Here is a 16,566-nt window from a genome sequence, read left to right as displayed (position 1 = left end):
GCCCAAAGTTTACAGCTTCGGAAGCCCTCGGAGGCAATTCTATTCTATCCTACAGGGTTGCTATGAGCCAGAATCGATTTCATGACAGTGAGAGCTTGTGATTCATAATTGACTTGATGTCATTGAGTTCTGTGGGTTTTTAAAATGTGTTTGGTTTAGGCCCAGAGCTTCCAGAACTCTAGTTCCTCAGGGTTTCGGGTTAATAAATTTTTCCTCTTTCATGTTCAAAAAAAAAAGTTGGTTTAGTTGGTTTTTGGTGGCCTTGTCAGGTCAGCATTGAACTGGTAATCACAGTATACCTGCATCAGACCCACCAGCCTTTCCACAGGAGACAGATGAGGCTGTCTGCCCCCATAAGGATTTTTAATAAATCTCAGAAATCCAATGTACAATTCAATATTCAATCATATCAAGAAGAATTGTACAATCACCACCACAATCAATTTTAGAATATTCTCCCCTAGCCCCATGGTTAAATCGCTTTTAAAATTGAGTTGTGTACCCGCACTATCATGACCCCAGTACTGCTTCATGACCGGAGTATGTACACAGGTATAGATAAGAGATAGGAGCTCACGACACACGGAATCCAGGAACAGGAGGGGGAATAGTGATACCAGAAGGGTAGAGATGGGGAGAGGGGAGGAAGGGAGAAAGGGGGAACCGATCGCAATGATCGACAGAACCATATACCCCTCGCCAGGGGGGAGAACAACAGAAATCACAGGGAAAGGGAGACAGCAGTTGGTGTCAGATATGAAAATAATTATCAAGGGGGTATGAGAGTGGGGGTGGGAGGGGGAAAATGAGCTGATCCCAATAGAAAGTGTCTAGAAATGAATGAAGGCAACATCTGTACAAACATGCCTGATGCAATCAATGTATGGACTGTAACAAGAGTTCTCAATAAAATTTTTTACTAAAAAATTTTTTTTAATGAGCTGTGTGATCACCATCAGTTTAGTGCTCCCTACTCCATTTGAGGAATCTTACAGGAATGCACCCTCAGCTCTTACTCCTACAGAGCCCTTAGATGGATGCAAACTACCAAGCTTTAGGTTAGAAGCTGGGCATTCAGCACTGTGACATCAGGCCTCCTTTCCCCAACCTTAGGAGAGACTTAGTTCAAATAATAGCAGCATGTTTTAAGAGAGGTTATTAGCAGGAAGAAGACAAGGCTTTCTACTCCTGTAAAGGTTTACAGCCTTGGAATCCAACCGGACAGTTCTAATCTGCCCTATGGGGCCGCTCTGAGTTAGAATTGATTCAGTGGCAATGAGTTTGGTTTTGGGGTTTATTAGCCTCTACTTGGAGCCCGGATGATGCCATAGCTAAATGTGTAGCTGCTAATCAAAAGTTGATGGTTCAAATCCACCAGCTGCAGCCCCAGGGGAGAAAGATGAGGCTGTCTGCTTCTGTAAAGATTACCCTCCTCAGAAATCCTATCCAGGGTCGCTGAGTCAAAATAGACTTGATGGCCATGGGTTTATGGAACCCTAATGAGATTCTTGCCACCCTGCTAGGTTTAAAATGAGCCGTCTAATAGGTGGGGAGATGGTGGGGAGCGAAACCAAACAACCACCAAGAAGGAAAAGCCAGGTGAAGCGTGTCCTTTGGACCTGCGATCCCTGTGCTGAGAACCTCCTAGATCCAGAGCCACAGGGAGAGTCTTCACAGCAGAGACGATGAGAAACAGTGGCAGAGAAGTGGTGGCAACAGAAGCAGGAGACCAGCAAGAGACGGTATAATGGGAAAAGGCCTTGTGAGCAGACCACTGATGGGAAGAGTTAAAAAGCTTTCTCACACAGGCCTGAGCAGGGGCCAAGGGACTGGGACAGAGAGGGGACCGGCTTTCAGATACCACTGAAAAGCTGTCTTGATTGAAGAACTGTATCCTAAATGATTTCTGATCCTGAATTGTATCCCGTCACTTTCCTAGTCACTTTCCTAAGAACACCCAATAACCGTATGTATGGTCTGTGAGTTCAGCATAGCCACTGCAATAGATTATTGAACACAGGAGATATAAGTGCAGGCGGAGAGGGGCTGGCGTCAGAACTGGTACTAAGGTTGGACAGGAGGACCGCCTGACATCCGCCTCATAGGAATCAGCTTTGGGTTGCTAGGAATGCGGATTCTCTCCCTGTCGGGGAGGGAGAGGAGGTCAGACGCGTGGAAGAGCCCACCTCCACCTCCATCACCCCCCTGAGCAGGCTCCAGAAGAGAGTTTGGTTGTTTGCATTGGGAGCAATACTCACACCCATCCTTAAGTCGGCCGGGAGACCCTAGGCACAAACCTCCCTCCGGCTCCAAGTAGAATATGGGGTGTAGCATTCCCCCCCCCAACCTCACAAGGTCCCCACGCCAGACCCACAAGGAGCGTTCTGATTGGTGCGGCTGAGGACACATGACTATGGCCCTACGGCAAGGGGTTCTGGGACGAAGCTGTCTACCTTAAGGCGGGTTGGGCCTCTAGTAGGAGCCCTTCGTGGTGCGAATGCTGCTGACCCGCTCGGCAGCTGACCAAAAGGTCTTGCGGTTTGAGGCCACACTGATTCACCGCCAAATAAAGACCTGCCAACGGACTCCCCAAAGATCAGCCACTGGAAATTCTAATGGGCGCGGCATTCTTCTATCTGCTCTGACACACTCGGGGTCGCCGTCAGCTGGGATTGACTAAAACTAGCTGTTTCTGTATTTTTAGGAGAAGGGCTCACTGGTAAGAGGATTCCGAGGGGCTGGGTGCATCCTCTGGCAACAAACAGACGCGGGGGAAGGCGGGCTGTCTGAGGAGAGGGGACCCCAGGAACCTAGAAGCCGGGGAAGTCTTGGATCGCCTGCGCTGATTGTGACTGTTGGGTGCGTCGTCAGAGCAGCTGCAGCGCGGAGCCACCCTGTGTCCACCAGGAGGAAACACCACCGCCGGGTCCTGCACCCGAGCCCATCGGTGCAGTGCCATGTGCGGCGTGCCTTCCCGCACTACATTGGGCAGTGTTCAAGGGAACCGACAAGTCCCTTTTCCTCGTCTGTCTTGGCCTGGGCGCTCGGCTGACTCTGTGGGATGTGGCTTACCGGTGGCACGGTCACCTGGTAGCCACCGCGGTTCCACGGGGGCAGTTCTGCCCTGTGGGCGATGGCAAAGGGGTTTAGGCGGGCGGGAGGCCGCAGATGCAGCCCCTCAGCGATGAATGGCACACAGGCACAGTGGGTCGCAAGAGTGCCGCTTTATTTGGCCCCGTTGCTAGGGACCGCCTTCTTTGGGGGGCTGGCCCACGCCCCTCCCCTCCGGCCATTCTGGCAGCACACACCTTCGGGGGAGGCAACAGGCTGTGGGGCAGGGGCAGGGGCAACGGCTTTATTGGAAGGGTGATGTGGACGTGACAGGTCGGGGTGAGATCAAGGCCAGAGGCGGGTAGGGGCCGGCTGCCTTTCTCGACGACCCCCACAGGGGGTTACGCAGAGGCAGGCCGATGTCCTGCCCTCCCTGGGGAGAGGGCTCTGTGGATGGGGTAGAGAGTTGGGGTCCCCATGGGAGGGGCGAGGAGCCGCCCCGGCTTCACCGGTCCATGCTGTCGTCCGTGGGGGTGGAGAAGCAGGTCCGGAGCAGCTTTTCACAGAACTCCAGCTCCTCCTGACCAGGGACCAGGGAGAGAGGCGGGGCCTGAGCGCTAGGACCCCGCCCTGCAGCCAAGCACGCCTCCCACACCTGAGGCCCCACTCCCCGGCTCTGCCTGCTACCAAGCTCCCACCCACGGCCAGGCGCCTGCCCATAGGCAGTCCCTGCACCGCCAGGAGGCCCCACCCTCAGCTCCGCCCACTGCCAGGCTCCCGCCCACCGCCCTCCCAGGGCGGGCCTGGGCACCTGGTACTCCTCGTGCTGCTGCAGCAGCTGGCAGCGGTGTCGCAGCAGCTCCTCCAGGCCCAGCTGTGGCTCCCGGCACTCCCGCACGCCCTGGGGGAAGTCCGTCACCAGGCTGCAGGGACAGGGGACGTCCTCAGCCCTCCTCGCCATGCTGGCCCGCACTGGCTCTGTGGCTGGACACATCTAGAGGGGATCACACGTGAGGCCCGTCCCCTTGCTAAACCTGTTTCCCCTCTGCAGCCCAAGCTCAAACCGGCCTCCTGGTGGGTCAGAGTAGAACTGTGCTCCAGAGTTCTGAAGTTGGATGCCAGACCTTTCTTCCGAGGTGCCTCTGGGTAGACTCAAACTGCCATCCTCTTGGTTAGCAGCTGAGTGCTTCAAACCACGTGCACACTCGCGGCCCCAAACCCAGTCCCCCACAAAAAGCAAGCTGGTTGTCACCACGTGGCCTGTGGCCCTGTGAGCGTCAGAGCAGAACTGTCCTTGCAGCTGGGACCTTGTGGCAGCAGGTGGCCAGGCCTCTCTTCTGAGGCACCTCTGGGTGGGTTCAATAGCTAACCTTTTGGCTGGCGGCCCTGCGCATCGCTTTTTGTGCCAAGCCCTCCCCTCTAGATGTAGTGGAAATTCAGTAAAGTGGGCCAGCTCCTGGGCTCTGGGGCCAACTCAGACCCCTAGCCTTTCTGGGGTAGCACCCACTCCCTCCCATAAGCAGTCTCCGCCCTGCCGGCCCTGCCCCCAGCACACCTGCACAGGGCTCCAAGTACGTGCTCGTGGAAGGGGCTGTGCTCTGTCCGGATCAGGGCCACCAGCTGCTGCACCATCCCCATGGAGCACAGGGTCCCTGGGGGCGGGAGGCAGGGCTCCGAGGTCAGTTCGCAGCAGGCCAGTGCCAGCTGCCCGCCACCCTGGCCTTCTCCTCCACCTCCGGGCCATCCCACCCTGCCCCGCCTAGGCCCGGCCACCCCACCTTTGTGTTCCGGGTGGCCCACCAGCAGGTTCTGCAGCAGGAACGCCGACTTGACCTTCAGCTTCTGCACCTGTTGCTGCATGGCCCGCATCAGCACAGAGAAGCCGTCCAAACGCAGGAACTGCAGCAGCCCCGCCTCCTGCTCCCGGACCAGGCCTGGGGGGGGGGAGGTGGGGGCGGGAGGGTAGCTTCCATCAGGACACGCAGTCATGGGAACCCGCCTCTCTTTTAAAGAACTTCTCATTGAGAATGGGCGGTCCTCCAAACAGACCCCCAACTTGACGCTTTGTAAACATAATTCAGCGACACGTTGTGGACGTTCTTCCAGCTGTCCAGCCCTCCCCACCCTCTCATCTTCCTAGCTGCCCCCAAACCCACCCCACCCCTGCCCCCAGCATGACGGCGGCTGTGGTCGCCAAGGCCTTCATCTGACTTGGATCCACAATCAGCGTTAGTGGAAGCAGCCGTCGAGAAATCAAATGTCACACACAGCACAAAACCTGACTTTAAAATGTGCCCCCCAGTGGGCTCCGAACCAGCGTGGCACTGCACAGCTGGCACCCCACAGGGAAGCCCCACGCCCGCTTTGACCCAGCCCTCAGCCAAAACCAGGTGGCTGTGGGGTTGACCCCGGGCTTGTGGCGAGCCAAGTGTCTGAGTGGGGCTGGGCGCCAGAGGGTTCTCCGTGGCTGGTTTTCGGGGAAATAGATCGCCAGGTCTTTCCTCCGAGGTGCACTGGGTGTAGTGAGCTGGCCACGTCTCAGCAGTCCAGTGCAGAAGTGACGGTCCCACTGGGGGCTCCAGCGTCCCCCTTGACACCGTGCTGCTCGCCGACTCACAGCGCCCCCATGCGGCAGGGCGGAATGCCCGCCATGTCTCCTAGGCCGCCATCTCTACAGGTGGGCGCACAGCCCCAGGTCTTTTCTCCTGGGAAGGTACTGGGCAGGCAGGCTGGACCAGCTTGCCTGTTAATAGCTCAGGGCTTAACGGCTAGGCTGCTAACCACACGGTCAGCAGTTCGAAGCCACCAGCTACTCCGTAGGAGAAAGAAAAGGCTTTCTGCTTCCATGGAGCGTTGCAGTCTGGGAATCCCACAGGGGAGGTTCTACCCTGCCCACAGGGTGGGTGGGAGCCAGAACTGACTCGATGCCAGTGGCAATCACCCCTCAGTACAGGGCCCTGCAGGCACAGTGGTCAGGCGCTCAGGGGCTAACCAGGAGGTTGGCAGATTGAACCCACTAGCCTCCATCCAAGCTGGGTTACTTGACATAGCCATCAGTCTCCCCTGTCACCTGGGGCCTTAGAGTCAGGATTGCCTCCAGCCCCCCCCCCTGTTCCCCCCCCCCAGGTCCTGTAAGTTTTTAAACTGAGCAGTAACCACCCTGTTTCAGCCCAGGGATGGAAGGGGCCTCTTTCCTCCTTCGCAGCAGGGTCCCGGGTGGAACAAAAGGTTAGGTATCTGAGGCTAATGGGAAGGGGAGCGGGCAGAGCCCACTTCATGTGGGAAACGGAGGACTGGGTAGAGAGCATAAGTGGACAAATTCTTTATTCTCACGATCGAGGAAGCCTGGGAGGCCAGGGTTCTGGGTGGAGAGAGGCCTTCACATTTGTGAGTTGGAGATGAGTCTCAGCCCCAGTCTCCTAATTAAACATCATCCCCACAATATCCTCCCATCCTAGTGCTGCCTTAATACCTCTTACAGGCACAGGGCTGAGTGCTCTCTGGCCGGCAGCTTTAGCTACAGGAGCAGACAGATTGCTACTGCTCTCCCTGCTCAGGGGACTGTCACCCCCCTTAGGTTACACCTCCAATGAGTGCAGGGCCCTCGAAGGTTAGGTACAACCCACTTTATGTATGTGGTTACCTGTAATTAGGAGTGCTGCCAAGCTCCAAGACTACGGTATATAAGTTGGTGAAAGAATACATTCTCTCTTTTTTTCCTACATTCTCTTTCCCTCTCCCGCTGCTCGGACCTGGATGCATGGAGGCGAGTCTCCTACAACTTGTGTCTTTTTATCCTTCCCTTCAACTACACAGCCGTCCCTCAGGACCCGTCCGGATGTAGGCTGACTCCCACACAGGGCTACTCCCTGGGCCAGGGCACCTGGGGATTGGCTTCTATCAAGACGGTGGGATTGGAAGCCCTCTGGGGCAGTCCCGCTCTGTCCCAGGGGCTTGCTGAGTCAGACACCACTTGATGGGGCCTCGGAGGGGCAAAGGCTGTGCATGCCAGTGGTCTGCCGTCTAGAAGACAGCCGTGGCTCCTAGGGAGAAAGGCCTGGACACCCGCTAGTATAAAGATGGCAGCCAGGAAAGCCTGAGCGGCCAGTTCCACTCAATGATAAACAGTATTTTCGCCAACATGATCGAGGGCAGTCTCCATGACCCCCGATAGCCCCTGTCCCGCCCACACAGGCCCCACCCCCGGGACTCACAGGAGATGGCAAAGAGGGCTTTGACGCGCACCGTGTCGCAGGCGTCGCGGTCAAGCAGCCGTAGCAGCTTGCGCAGTGCACCGAGTCCCAGCACCTGTTCCTGGATGGCCGCCACGTTCTGGCTGCACGTGCCGATGAGCTGCGCTGCCCGCCACCGCAGCCCTGCGGCCCCCGCCTCCAAGTACCGGCCCACCAGCAGGTGCATGCCCGACAGCTGGCAGAAGTCTGCTCGGAGAGGAAGGGCAGCAGGGAGGATGGGAAGAGAGAGAGGGCAGGGTGAGGCCCCAGGCCTGGTGGGGCTGGACCACTAGTTTTCAGCTAGACTGAAAACCTCAAGGTTGCCGGTTCAAGTCCACTCCCTGGCACCTCAGAAGAAAGGCCTGATCACCTATTTCTGAAAAACCCAGCTGCCCAACGCCGTTCTGGGCTGGCACACACGTGGGTCCCCTTGATTTGGAATGGACCCCAGCAGCTGCTTTCTTCCCCGCCCCTTACACACATCTTAAAGAGCATACAGGCTCAGGGTAGACTTTCTCTCCTAGTTCAGCTAAACCTGGGTTCCAGTTAAGGGCCCTTCAGGGAATGGTTTTGGTGTAAGGTTGAAAGATTTGAGGGTTCATCAATCAATCGTCTATGACCCCGGGCTAGAGTCCCTGAGAGTTCACCATTCTGTTCTGCATCCCAGCTTTTGAGGAAAGATTCTTCCTAGGACCTTGGGTCAGAATGTTCCATCTTGGAAGTGGGCACCATCTAGTTCCTCTAGGCCTCCTGTTGAAGGAGGAGGTCCTTCAAGGAGGCCATCAGCCCACGGTCCATATCCTCCTTCCAAGTGCTGAGTCTCTCCCTCCCTCTGCTGCTTCGGGCACCCACTGCTGCGCCCTGGATGGCCGCTGGCAGGCTTCTCCAGCCCCCAGGCACTACACACCACACATGGAGGTAGGAGAGGGCACTGACCCCACTCAGACCCTACAGCTGAGGTCCCACACAACTGGCCAATCCCTGGAATGCTTTCTCTCCCATGGGACTCCGGAGGGGAGGCCTATGAAGCCTGACCGCCCACCCATGGCAGGTGCCCTTCTCTCTAGCTCTCTGGAGGGCCAGTGGATGATGAGAGGGGTAGCCAGGAAAGGGGTGGCCTCCATGTGGGCTGTAGGGGGTAGGAGAGCCTGCCCTGTCTGGCATGGACAGAATGAGGGAGAGACTGGGGGTCTGGGAGGCAGGAGGGGCCCAGGTACAGAGGACATGGGGGAGGCCTGGGCGGGGTGTCCAGGGCAGGGGCCTCACCCGCAGCATTGTCCATGTTCTCACACAGGTCGGCCAGCAGCTCCAAGGCTCCCTCGCGCTCCTGCTGGTCGGCCGCCAGGTCCGCCTCAACGGCCGCGGAGGGCGTGGGCTGGGACAGCGTGCTGAGGCAGCTCTTCATCTGCTCCACCTCCTCCCGCTGGCCCCGGAAGGCCGCCGACATGGCTTCCTGCAGCCACTGCCGCCGCTGGGGGCCCGGGGGCAAGGGGAAACCAGGGATGAGCAATGAACGAGGGAAGCACAGCGACGGAACGCCAGCGCCAGCATCTGAGCCCTGGCCGCCCCTTCAATCAGCAGGCATCTCCTAGGGATGGGGGGTGGTTGGGTGGGGCAGCCAGAAAGAAGCCTTCGGGACAGATGTCACTGTCTCATCAGACAGCGCTCCGGCCAGGGCTGGGTGACCCTCATAACAATCAGGGCAGAACGTGTCCCTGGTCTGGCACGTCCACCCCATTCACCTATCACATTTCTCACTACTCAGGGAGGAGCAGGCGCATGAGCGCCTGGAGTCCGTGTTCTTAATTAACGTCGACCTGGTGGCGCCCTCAGGTAAACACTGGGCTGCTAACCCCAAGGACGGCAGTTCAAATCCACGAGCCGCTTCTCGGGAGAAAGGAGAGGCTGTCTGGTCCTGTAGAGAGTCATGGTCCTCGAAGTCCTGTAGAGAGTCGCTATAAAGCAGAACGGGCTCCAGGCCAGTGGGTTTAGCCAGTGGATAAGCAGCACTACTTGTCCTAACCAAGACTTTTGTACACATTCATCTCTGATGACCAAGCTATGTAACAGATTCTTCCAGACAGCAGGGAGGTGGCCCCAAGGCAGACACAAATAACTGCCAGCCAGCTTCTCCCAGAGGGCCATACTCCAGGGCAGCAGACCAGGCTAACTGTGTCCCCTGAAACTCAGCTACCGTGGCCCTCGTGTGCCGCAGTGTGATGGAGTGCGAGAGGAAGAGGGTGCTGGGCTGGCTGCTCATCAAAAGGCTGGCAGTTTGATCCCAGGCATTTGTGGGGTCAAAGGCGCGAGCCACACAACCCACAGGAGCAGTTCTGCTGGGGCCTACGGGGCCCAAATATGCTGGGATAGTAGAGTGGGTGGCGGTGGTTTGGGGTATGGCATGGACCTTCCCCGGTGGGTGGTTTTCTCAACTGCAATCTGACTCGGGAGAAGTATAGTCAGAATGTCCTTCGAGGCAAGGATGGTGAGATGGGGTCTCCAGGACTTTGGACATGGTGTCAGTCCCATCTCACTCAGTAAAGGGGAGGGGCAGCGGAGAGGAAGGCCCTCAGGAGGTGGGTTGACACAGTGGCTGCACAATGGGCGCAAGCACAGGAGTGTCTGTGAAGATGAGGAGGGAGCAGACGCAGCACTGTTCCTTCTGCTATAGATCACACACTAGAACCCTCCACGCGGAGTCTCTGGACTGGTTGAGGCTGGAGGACTCCGTGAGACTAGCTACACTAGCCCTGGAGGGTCACCCTGTGACTAAATAAGAGGTTGGCTCAGCAAATCATGAATATATCACCCCTGGGTGCTGTGCACCTTTAAAAAGTCACCTGTGTGAGGGAGAAGCCCGTGACCAGCAGGAGGCAGAGCCAAGCTCAGCCGCGATCCCAGGGGCAGCAACACCAGGAGACAGAGGGGCAGGTGCCAGCCCAGGGTACAGCTCAGCGCCTTCAGACAGGAGATCGGCTTGCAGAGCGAGGCACCCCTTGTGGATTTAACAGCACCAAGAGGACCTTTGTGACCTGCCCTAAGACGGCAGACAGAGGCCAAGGGGCTGCGTGGCTGCGAGATTAAGGACCAGAGAGACATGCATCTTGACAAGGCTGAGAAGAGGTGCGGTTTCTGTAGTGTTTTCTGACCTTGACTTGTGGTAACCTATTAACTTTCCTAATAAACCCCCTAAACTACGGGGGTAGGAGGTTGGGGGGTGGGGGATGGAATCTCGAGAATAGTCAACAATGACTTTTAACACAAAGAAGAAAAAGAAAAGGGGGCAGAAAAGTTAGATTAATGGACACATGAGAACCATAACAGAAATATTGAGAAAGTTGATACATTGTAAAGAATCTAACTCAGGGAGGAGGAAGCCGGGAGGGAGGGGAAAAATGAGGAGCTGATACCAAGGGCTCAGGCAGAAAGAACATGTTCTGAGAATGATGATGCCAACAAATGTACAAATGTGCTTGACACAACGGATGGATGTATGGATTGTGATAAGAATTGAAAGAGCCCCCTTCCTCCCCCTCCCCCCCAATATTATGATCCCAATTCAACCTTGCAAGTCTGGCTAGACCAGAGGATGTACACTAGTACAGATAAGAACCAGAAACACGGGGAATCCAGGGCAGATGATCCCTTCAGGACAAGTGGTGTGAGAGGCAATACTGGAAACGTAGAGGGAGGGTGGGTTGGAAAGGGGGAACTGACTACAAGGATCTACATGTGACCTCCTCCCTGGGGGACAGACAACAGAAAAGTAGGTGAAGGGAGATGTTGAACAGGGCAAGATATGACAAAATAATAATTTATAAATTATCAAGGGTTCATGAGGGAAGGGGGAGCGGGGAGGGAGAAAAAATAAGGACCTGATGCCAGGGGCTTAAGTGGAGAACAAATGTTTTGAGAATGTTGAGGGCAATGAATATACAAAAGTGCTTTACACAATTGATATATTATGGATTGTGATGAGTTGTATGAGCCCCTAATAAAACAATTTAAAAAAAGAATTGTACGAGCCCCCAATAAAATGATTAAAAAAAAAAATCTAACTCACGTCACAATTTGTGTAGAAATGGTTGAATGGGAAGCTAACTGTATAAACCTTCCGCTAAAGACATAGTTTTATGTATATAGTTATATATATAAGAATATATAGTTATATATAAATATATAGTTACATATATAGCTATATATAATATACAGAACATTAAATATATAAATATACATTTATATCATGTGTATGGTTTCTACATTTATTATTTGAATTTAAATATTGGTATTATATATTATTAATAGTCTGTGAGTTGCCATCTAAATGCAACAACTGGTCTCTTCCCAGCAGGAGGAAAAACAGTGAAGAAAATCAAAGGGAGAAGGAAACAGCTAGTCAGAAAGACTGGTGGGCCTCACCAATCTCAGCCTCCACATCCTGAGACCAGAAGAACTAGATGGTGTTCAGCTACCACTGCTGACATTCTGGAAGGGATCCCAGCAGGAGGTTCTGGGTAGAGTGGGAGGGAGATGTGGAGCAGAACGCACAGTCTTCAACAAGGCCAGGCTTACTGGTCCCACAGAGCTTGGTGGAACACAAACATCACCACCACCACCACCACCACCACCACCCACCCACACCCACACCCATACATACAGAGACTATGGCCATTAAGTACCCTTCTGGCCTGGAACTGAATCAGCCCCAGGGCTCAACCTTCAGCCCAATGATAAACACGGGCTTCTAGGGTGACAGTAAAGTAACACCGGGGAACTATGCACTCCTCCGATCAGGCAACCATTCAAGACAGCAGGGCACTGTGCCCAGAGATGAGGTGTCGAGGCAGGAGGAGGCAGGAAAGAAGGATGCGTGGGCGGTCAACCCAGAAAAGAAGCGGGAAGAGTGTCTCCAATAGCATCGATCAAAATGTGTATTGATGGTTGAAAGGAAAACCAATTTAGCCTGCAAGCCTTCCCTCAAATCACCATAAAGAGTTTTGTGTTTTAAACAGGAACAAGAACCCCCATGGAGCAGACCCAGTCTGCCCACAGAGTGTTGCTGACGCTGGTCAGGGACTAGGCAGCAACTGAGGACAGCTGACCGCTGGCATCTCATAGGAGGGCTTGACTGTGGGTCCCACCTCCCAGGTAAATGTGGGCAGGTCACTTACTTCTTTTACCTCTAGAAGCTAAATGAGACCCTGTCCCCAGAAAGTCAGTGAGTAAGAGGGAGACCTTCCACGAGATGGGTTGACACAGTGGCTGCAACAATGGGCTCAAACAGAACAAGACTTTGGGGGAGGGCAGCGGAACAGGCCCTGTTTCCTCCTGACATGTGCTGGATTGCAACAAGTCAGAACCAGCTCAAAGTACCTAACAACGGAGGGAAATGGAGCACCATGAGTACGGTTATCACGCTTCCCCGGGAGTCCTGGTAGTGCAAGGATTAAGCACCGGGAGGCCCCACAGTATAAAGGCCCGGCAAGCTGATCTTATCAAGACCACCCAAAATTTAAAAAAAATAAAGACAACCCAACTGCCATCGATTCCATTCCAACTCAGTCATCCTATGCAGGGTTTCTGAGAGTAAATATTCAGGAGGAACAGACTCCTCCTCCTCCCACTGAGCCGTTGGTGAGTTTGAACCACCAACCTTGCTGTGAGCAGCCCTCGCTCACTGCCATCAAGTCCACTCTGACTCATAGCCACCCTGTAGGGCAGAGTAGAATTACCCTGTGGGTTGCTAAGACCATACATCTTTATGGGAGCAGCAAGCCTCATCTTTCTCCTGAGGAGTGGCTGGTGGTTTTGAACTGCTGACCCCGCGATTAGCAACCCACCACATCCCCAGGGATCCCTAGTCAGCAGCTCAATGCCTAGGAGATCCAGGAACTCTTCTGAGGCAGTGAGGCTCCGTCGTGTAGGGTCAAAAGGAGTTGGAAATGGACCTGTCGGCCCCTAACAACAATGGCAGCGTTCTGCTTTGCATCGGCCCTGTGTGGTCTGAGGCACAGAGGGGATGTGACCTGCCCAAGGTCACACAGCTTGCCATCAGCATGACCTGCAGGTGAACCCAACCAGCCCTGTCCTTGGGGTCTGTGCTCTGCAGGAGGGTCCCCTGCTGCTTCGGGATGGCAGCCTGTATGCTCCACTCTGGGTAGCCCAGCCTTGATTAACCAGGGACCTCTCGACCTACACACTAAGAAGCCCTGTGAAGATTCTAACATCCCCACAGATTTACAAAAGAGCACGCACGCCCAAGGTCACACCATTGGGCCAGGTCTGTCTGTCTGCCAGGGGGCCTTACTTTTTTTCTTTTTTTTTTTTACTGTCACCACCACCAGGCTACTCTGCAGCCGCGCAGTGGCGGAGTATCCAGGAGTTGCTCCCTCAGCCCCAGACAACTAGATGTGACCTTCAACCGGCACGTGCCCCGCGTGAAGGCATTGTATCCTGGCCTGCCCTACCTTCCCCGTCTGGACTCCTGGCCCCTCACCCCGAAGACCTCCCCAGCATCCATTTCCCGCCAGCCACACCCCTGCCCCCAGCCCCTTTACCCCCATCCTTTACCTCCTCGCTCATGGGTTCTGGAGGGGGGTCTGGTTCTTGGGAGCCTGCGGTGATGGCCATCTGCAGCAAGCCTTGCAGGTTGCGTGGGGGCGGAGGATTGCCCGTGCCCCCTGCCGAAGAGGAGCCACCGGCCCCTGTAGAGCAGCCCTGGGAGGCTGGGGGCAGCGCCAGGGGGAGGCGGCTGCCCCCCGAACCTTTGTCCGCCATAGGACGTTTGTGAAGAGGAAGGGGAGAAAGTGATGGGAAGGGGGGTGTCCCCGCTGAGGCAGCTCTGTCGACGGGATGGGTCCGTTCCTGGGGGTCTGCTGAGGAGGTGATGTTTTAGGGGATCTCGGTGCCCCTCCACGACCCCAAACCATTCTGCCCACAGCCCCCCTAAAAACAGCCCCCATTTCTTTCTTCATACCAACAGGACCCTCGCCCAAAGTCATCAGCCCTTCCTATCTTCCCTAGCAACAGGCCCCTCCCACTCTGCCTGGCAACCAGCCCCTTCACCCCATTGCCCCGCTTTCATTCGCGTCTCTTAGCAACCCCACCGCCCCGCCTCTAAGGCATCAAGTCCTCTCTTTGGTTTCCCCAGCAACAGGTCTCCTCCCTCAGCTCCAAATTGGGGAGCCGCAGCGGACGGATCTCACCTCCCCGGGTCTCGAGTCGCCGCCGCTGCTAAAGACAGACTGGCCCGCACCTGACTCGACTGGGGGCCGCCATCTTGGCAGGAAATACGCACTCTCTCAGGCGGAAGTGCCGGCGCCCCCACCCAACGTCGGGGCTGTAGGCGCTAAATCCGACCCCCTGATTGGACGCGCGCCTGGCCCCGCCCGGAAAGGCCACGCCCCCAGGAGCAGGTCACGCCTACCTTAAATAGGTCAGTTGCCTGTTCCGGGCACCGCCCCCTGGCAAAGCTCCGCCTATAGAAAGCCCCGCCCTTAACGAGCCCTGCTGCCTCCTATTTGCAAGTCCTACCGCTCCAAGGCGGGGCTCGGCCTGGGCTGGACCCCACCCACGCCCGTGTCCCCGACGCCTCCGCTCCTCCGGGCCCCACCTGCATCTCAAGCTCCGCCCCTGTTCTAGGTCTTTCCGACTCTCCCTGCAGGCCCTGCCTTTTCCCCAGCCCCACCTCCTCCTCGGCGCGCCGGCCGCTCCCCGTTAAGCCCCGCCCCCCTGTCCAGACCCAGTCTCCAAGCCCAGTCCCCCCGCCCCCCATGGGCTCCGCACTTCATTTTCCCTCGAACCCTGGGGGTGCGGGATCACATTCCCTCCGGACACTTCACACTCCATATCTGCCCCAAACACCTTAAACCCACAACTCAGCCTCTCTGGACCCCAATTTCCCCTTCTGTCAAATGCAGAGACCTCCTCCCATTCCCTTTGTAAAAAAACGTTACATTGAGAATGTGTTGCAGGGTTACAGAGCAGACCCTCAGCCTTACATTCAAGCCTCACATCTTGCTCAGTGCAGTGTCCTCTCTGGGAACTGTCCCTCCTTCCACGTGCTCCCCGTTTCCCCCTTGCAGGTGTCCTCCTGGAGTCAATGCTGCCCTTTTGACTTTAGATGGTTGAGCAGTCTGGCGCAGAAGTGGTGTCCTTCCAGATCTGGAGGGTGACTGCGGGACATATTGGGGCGAGGTGGGGTGGGGGTCCCACCAGCCTCAATCCAACCAGTTATGATTGCTCTGTCTCATCACTCAGCCTCTGCCTCAGAGTTTCTCCCCTGGGTCTCACAGGAGACGCTTTAGGCCTGACAACAGGAAGAGATATGCGTAGGTAGAACCCAGTACCTGCTGGTGGCTTCAAACCAGTAAACCTTTCCATTTATGGCCCGGTGCCTAAACGTCTGTACCTGCAGAGAACTGAGGGAGCGGTGGTTTGTGGGGGCTTCCTAGGCCTCTCTGTGCCTCAAATGTTGGGTTCAGCTCTGTGAAGGAGGGGGAGCCGCTGGTCTGTGGAGAGGTTTGCTCAAAGCAAAATTGCTCAAAGCTGAATTTAAAGGAGGCTTGGTGGCAGCCTAGTGGTTACATGTTGGGCTGCTGCCAGCAGCCTCTAAAAGCTTTACATTCTGGGAAGCCCGGAGGGGTGGTTCCACCCTGTCATATAGGGTCGGTGTGAGTTTGTATCAACTCAATGGCAGTGAGTTATATTTTTTGGGGGGGTGAGATCAGGGAGGTGGGGTGGGGTATCCCCATAAGGAGGTGACATTCAACATCAGTGACATCAGCGTGTCTGCCACAGATGTACTGCGCACTGAATCCGTGTGCCAGAGGAACGGTGTGCAGGCACAAAACTTACGGGGGGGTGGCGGGCGGTCACCAAGGAAAATTGTGGCGGGGCAGGTGCCTGAGTTTCCCAGAGTACCCCGTGCGAATTTGCTTCCTCTGGTTGCTGTCACAAAGGAACACCAGCTACCTGTCATATGCCAAAAAGTGGACTGCAACTCAGACTGGAGCTGCCCCACAGCGTTTCCAAAGGAAGGGAGTCCTGGTAGCGCTGCGGGTTAGGCGGCGGCCATAGGGTTTCCAGGGCTGTAGTATAAGTCAGCCATACCTGTTAATATCACGTGTCTCACAGTCTTTGCTTCTGACGAGCAGCCTGGCGTACTTCTTCTGAGACGGTTTTTGTTTGTCCTTCTTTGGTAGTCCGTGGCACTTTCCATAATCTTCACCAGCGCCACCATCGAAATGCAGCGATTCCTCTTCCCGCTCCCTTATTCCGTGTC

At 55.7% G+C, this 16,566-nt stretch overlaps 1 protein-coding gene across 2 annotated transcripts; it reads right to left on the bottom strand.

Moving 5' to 3' along the window:
• Positions 1 to 3,205: 3,205 nt before the first annotated feature.
• On the bottom strand, positions 3,206 to 14,624 carry HSPBP1 (HSPA (Hsp70) binding protein 1). 2 transcript variants are annotated; one of them, XM_075537075.1, is made up of 8 exons: positions 14,489 to 14,624; positions 13,854 to 14,155; positions 8,550 to 8,754; positions 7,266 to 7,490; positions 4,830 to 4,985; positions 4,607 to 4,703; positions 3,863 to 3,974; positions 3,206 to 3,631 (listed from the first exon to the last, which is right to left on the bottom strand). In XM_075537075.1, the coding sequence occupies exons 2-8, from the start codon at positions 14,058 to 14,060 to the stop codon at positions 3,557 to 3,559; spliced, it is 1,077 nt and encodes a 358-aa protein (XP_075393190.1). In that variant the 5' UTR covers positions 14,061 to 14,155; positions 14,489 to 14,624; the 3' UTR covers positions 3,206 to 3,556. The 2 variants fall into 2 exon arrangements, with proteins under 2 accessions (XP_075393190.1, XP_075393191.1); XM_075537076.1 differs by having other exon boundaries at positions 13,854 to 14,158; positions 14,489 to 14,594.
• Between the last annotated feature and the right edge of the window lie 1,942 nt (positions 14,625 to 16,566).

Source organism: Tenrec ecaudatus, chromosome 18 (genome assembly GCF_050624435.1).
Source record: "Tenrec ecaudatus isolate mTenEca1 chromosome 18, mTenEca1.hap1, whole genome shotgun sequence".
NCBI classification, from domain to species: Eukaryota; Metazoa; Chordata; class Mammalia; order Afrosoricida; family Tenrecidae; genus Tenrec; species Tenrec ecaudatus.
The sequence above is the reverse complement of the archived record's forward strand: the minus strand, read 5'-3'. Positions and strand labels throughout refer to the sequence as shown.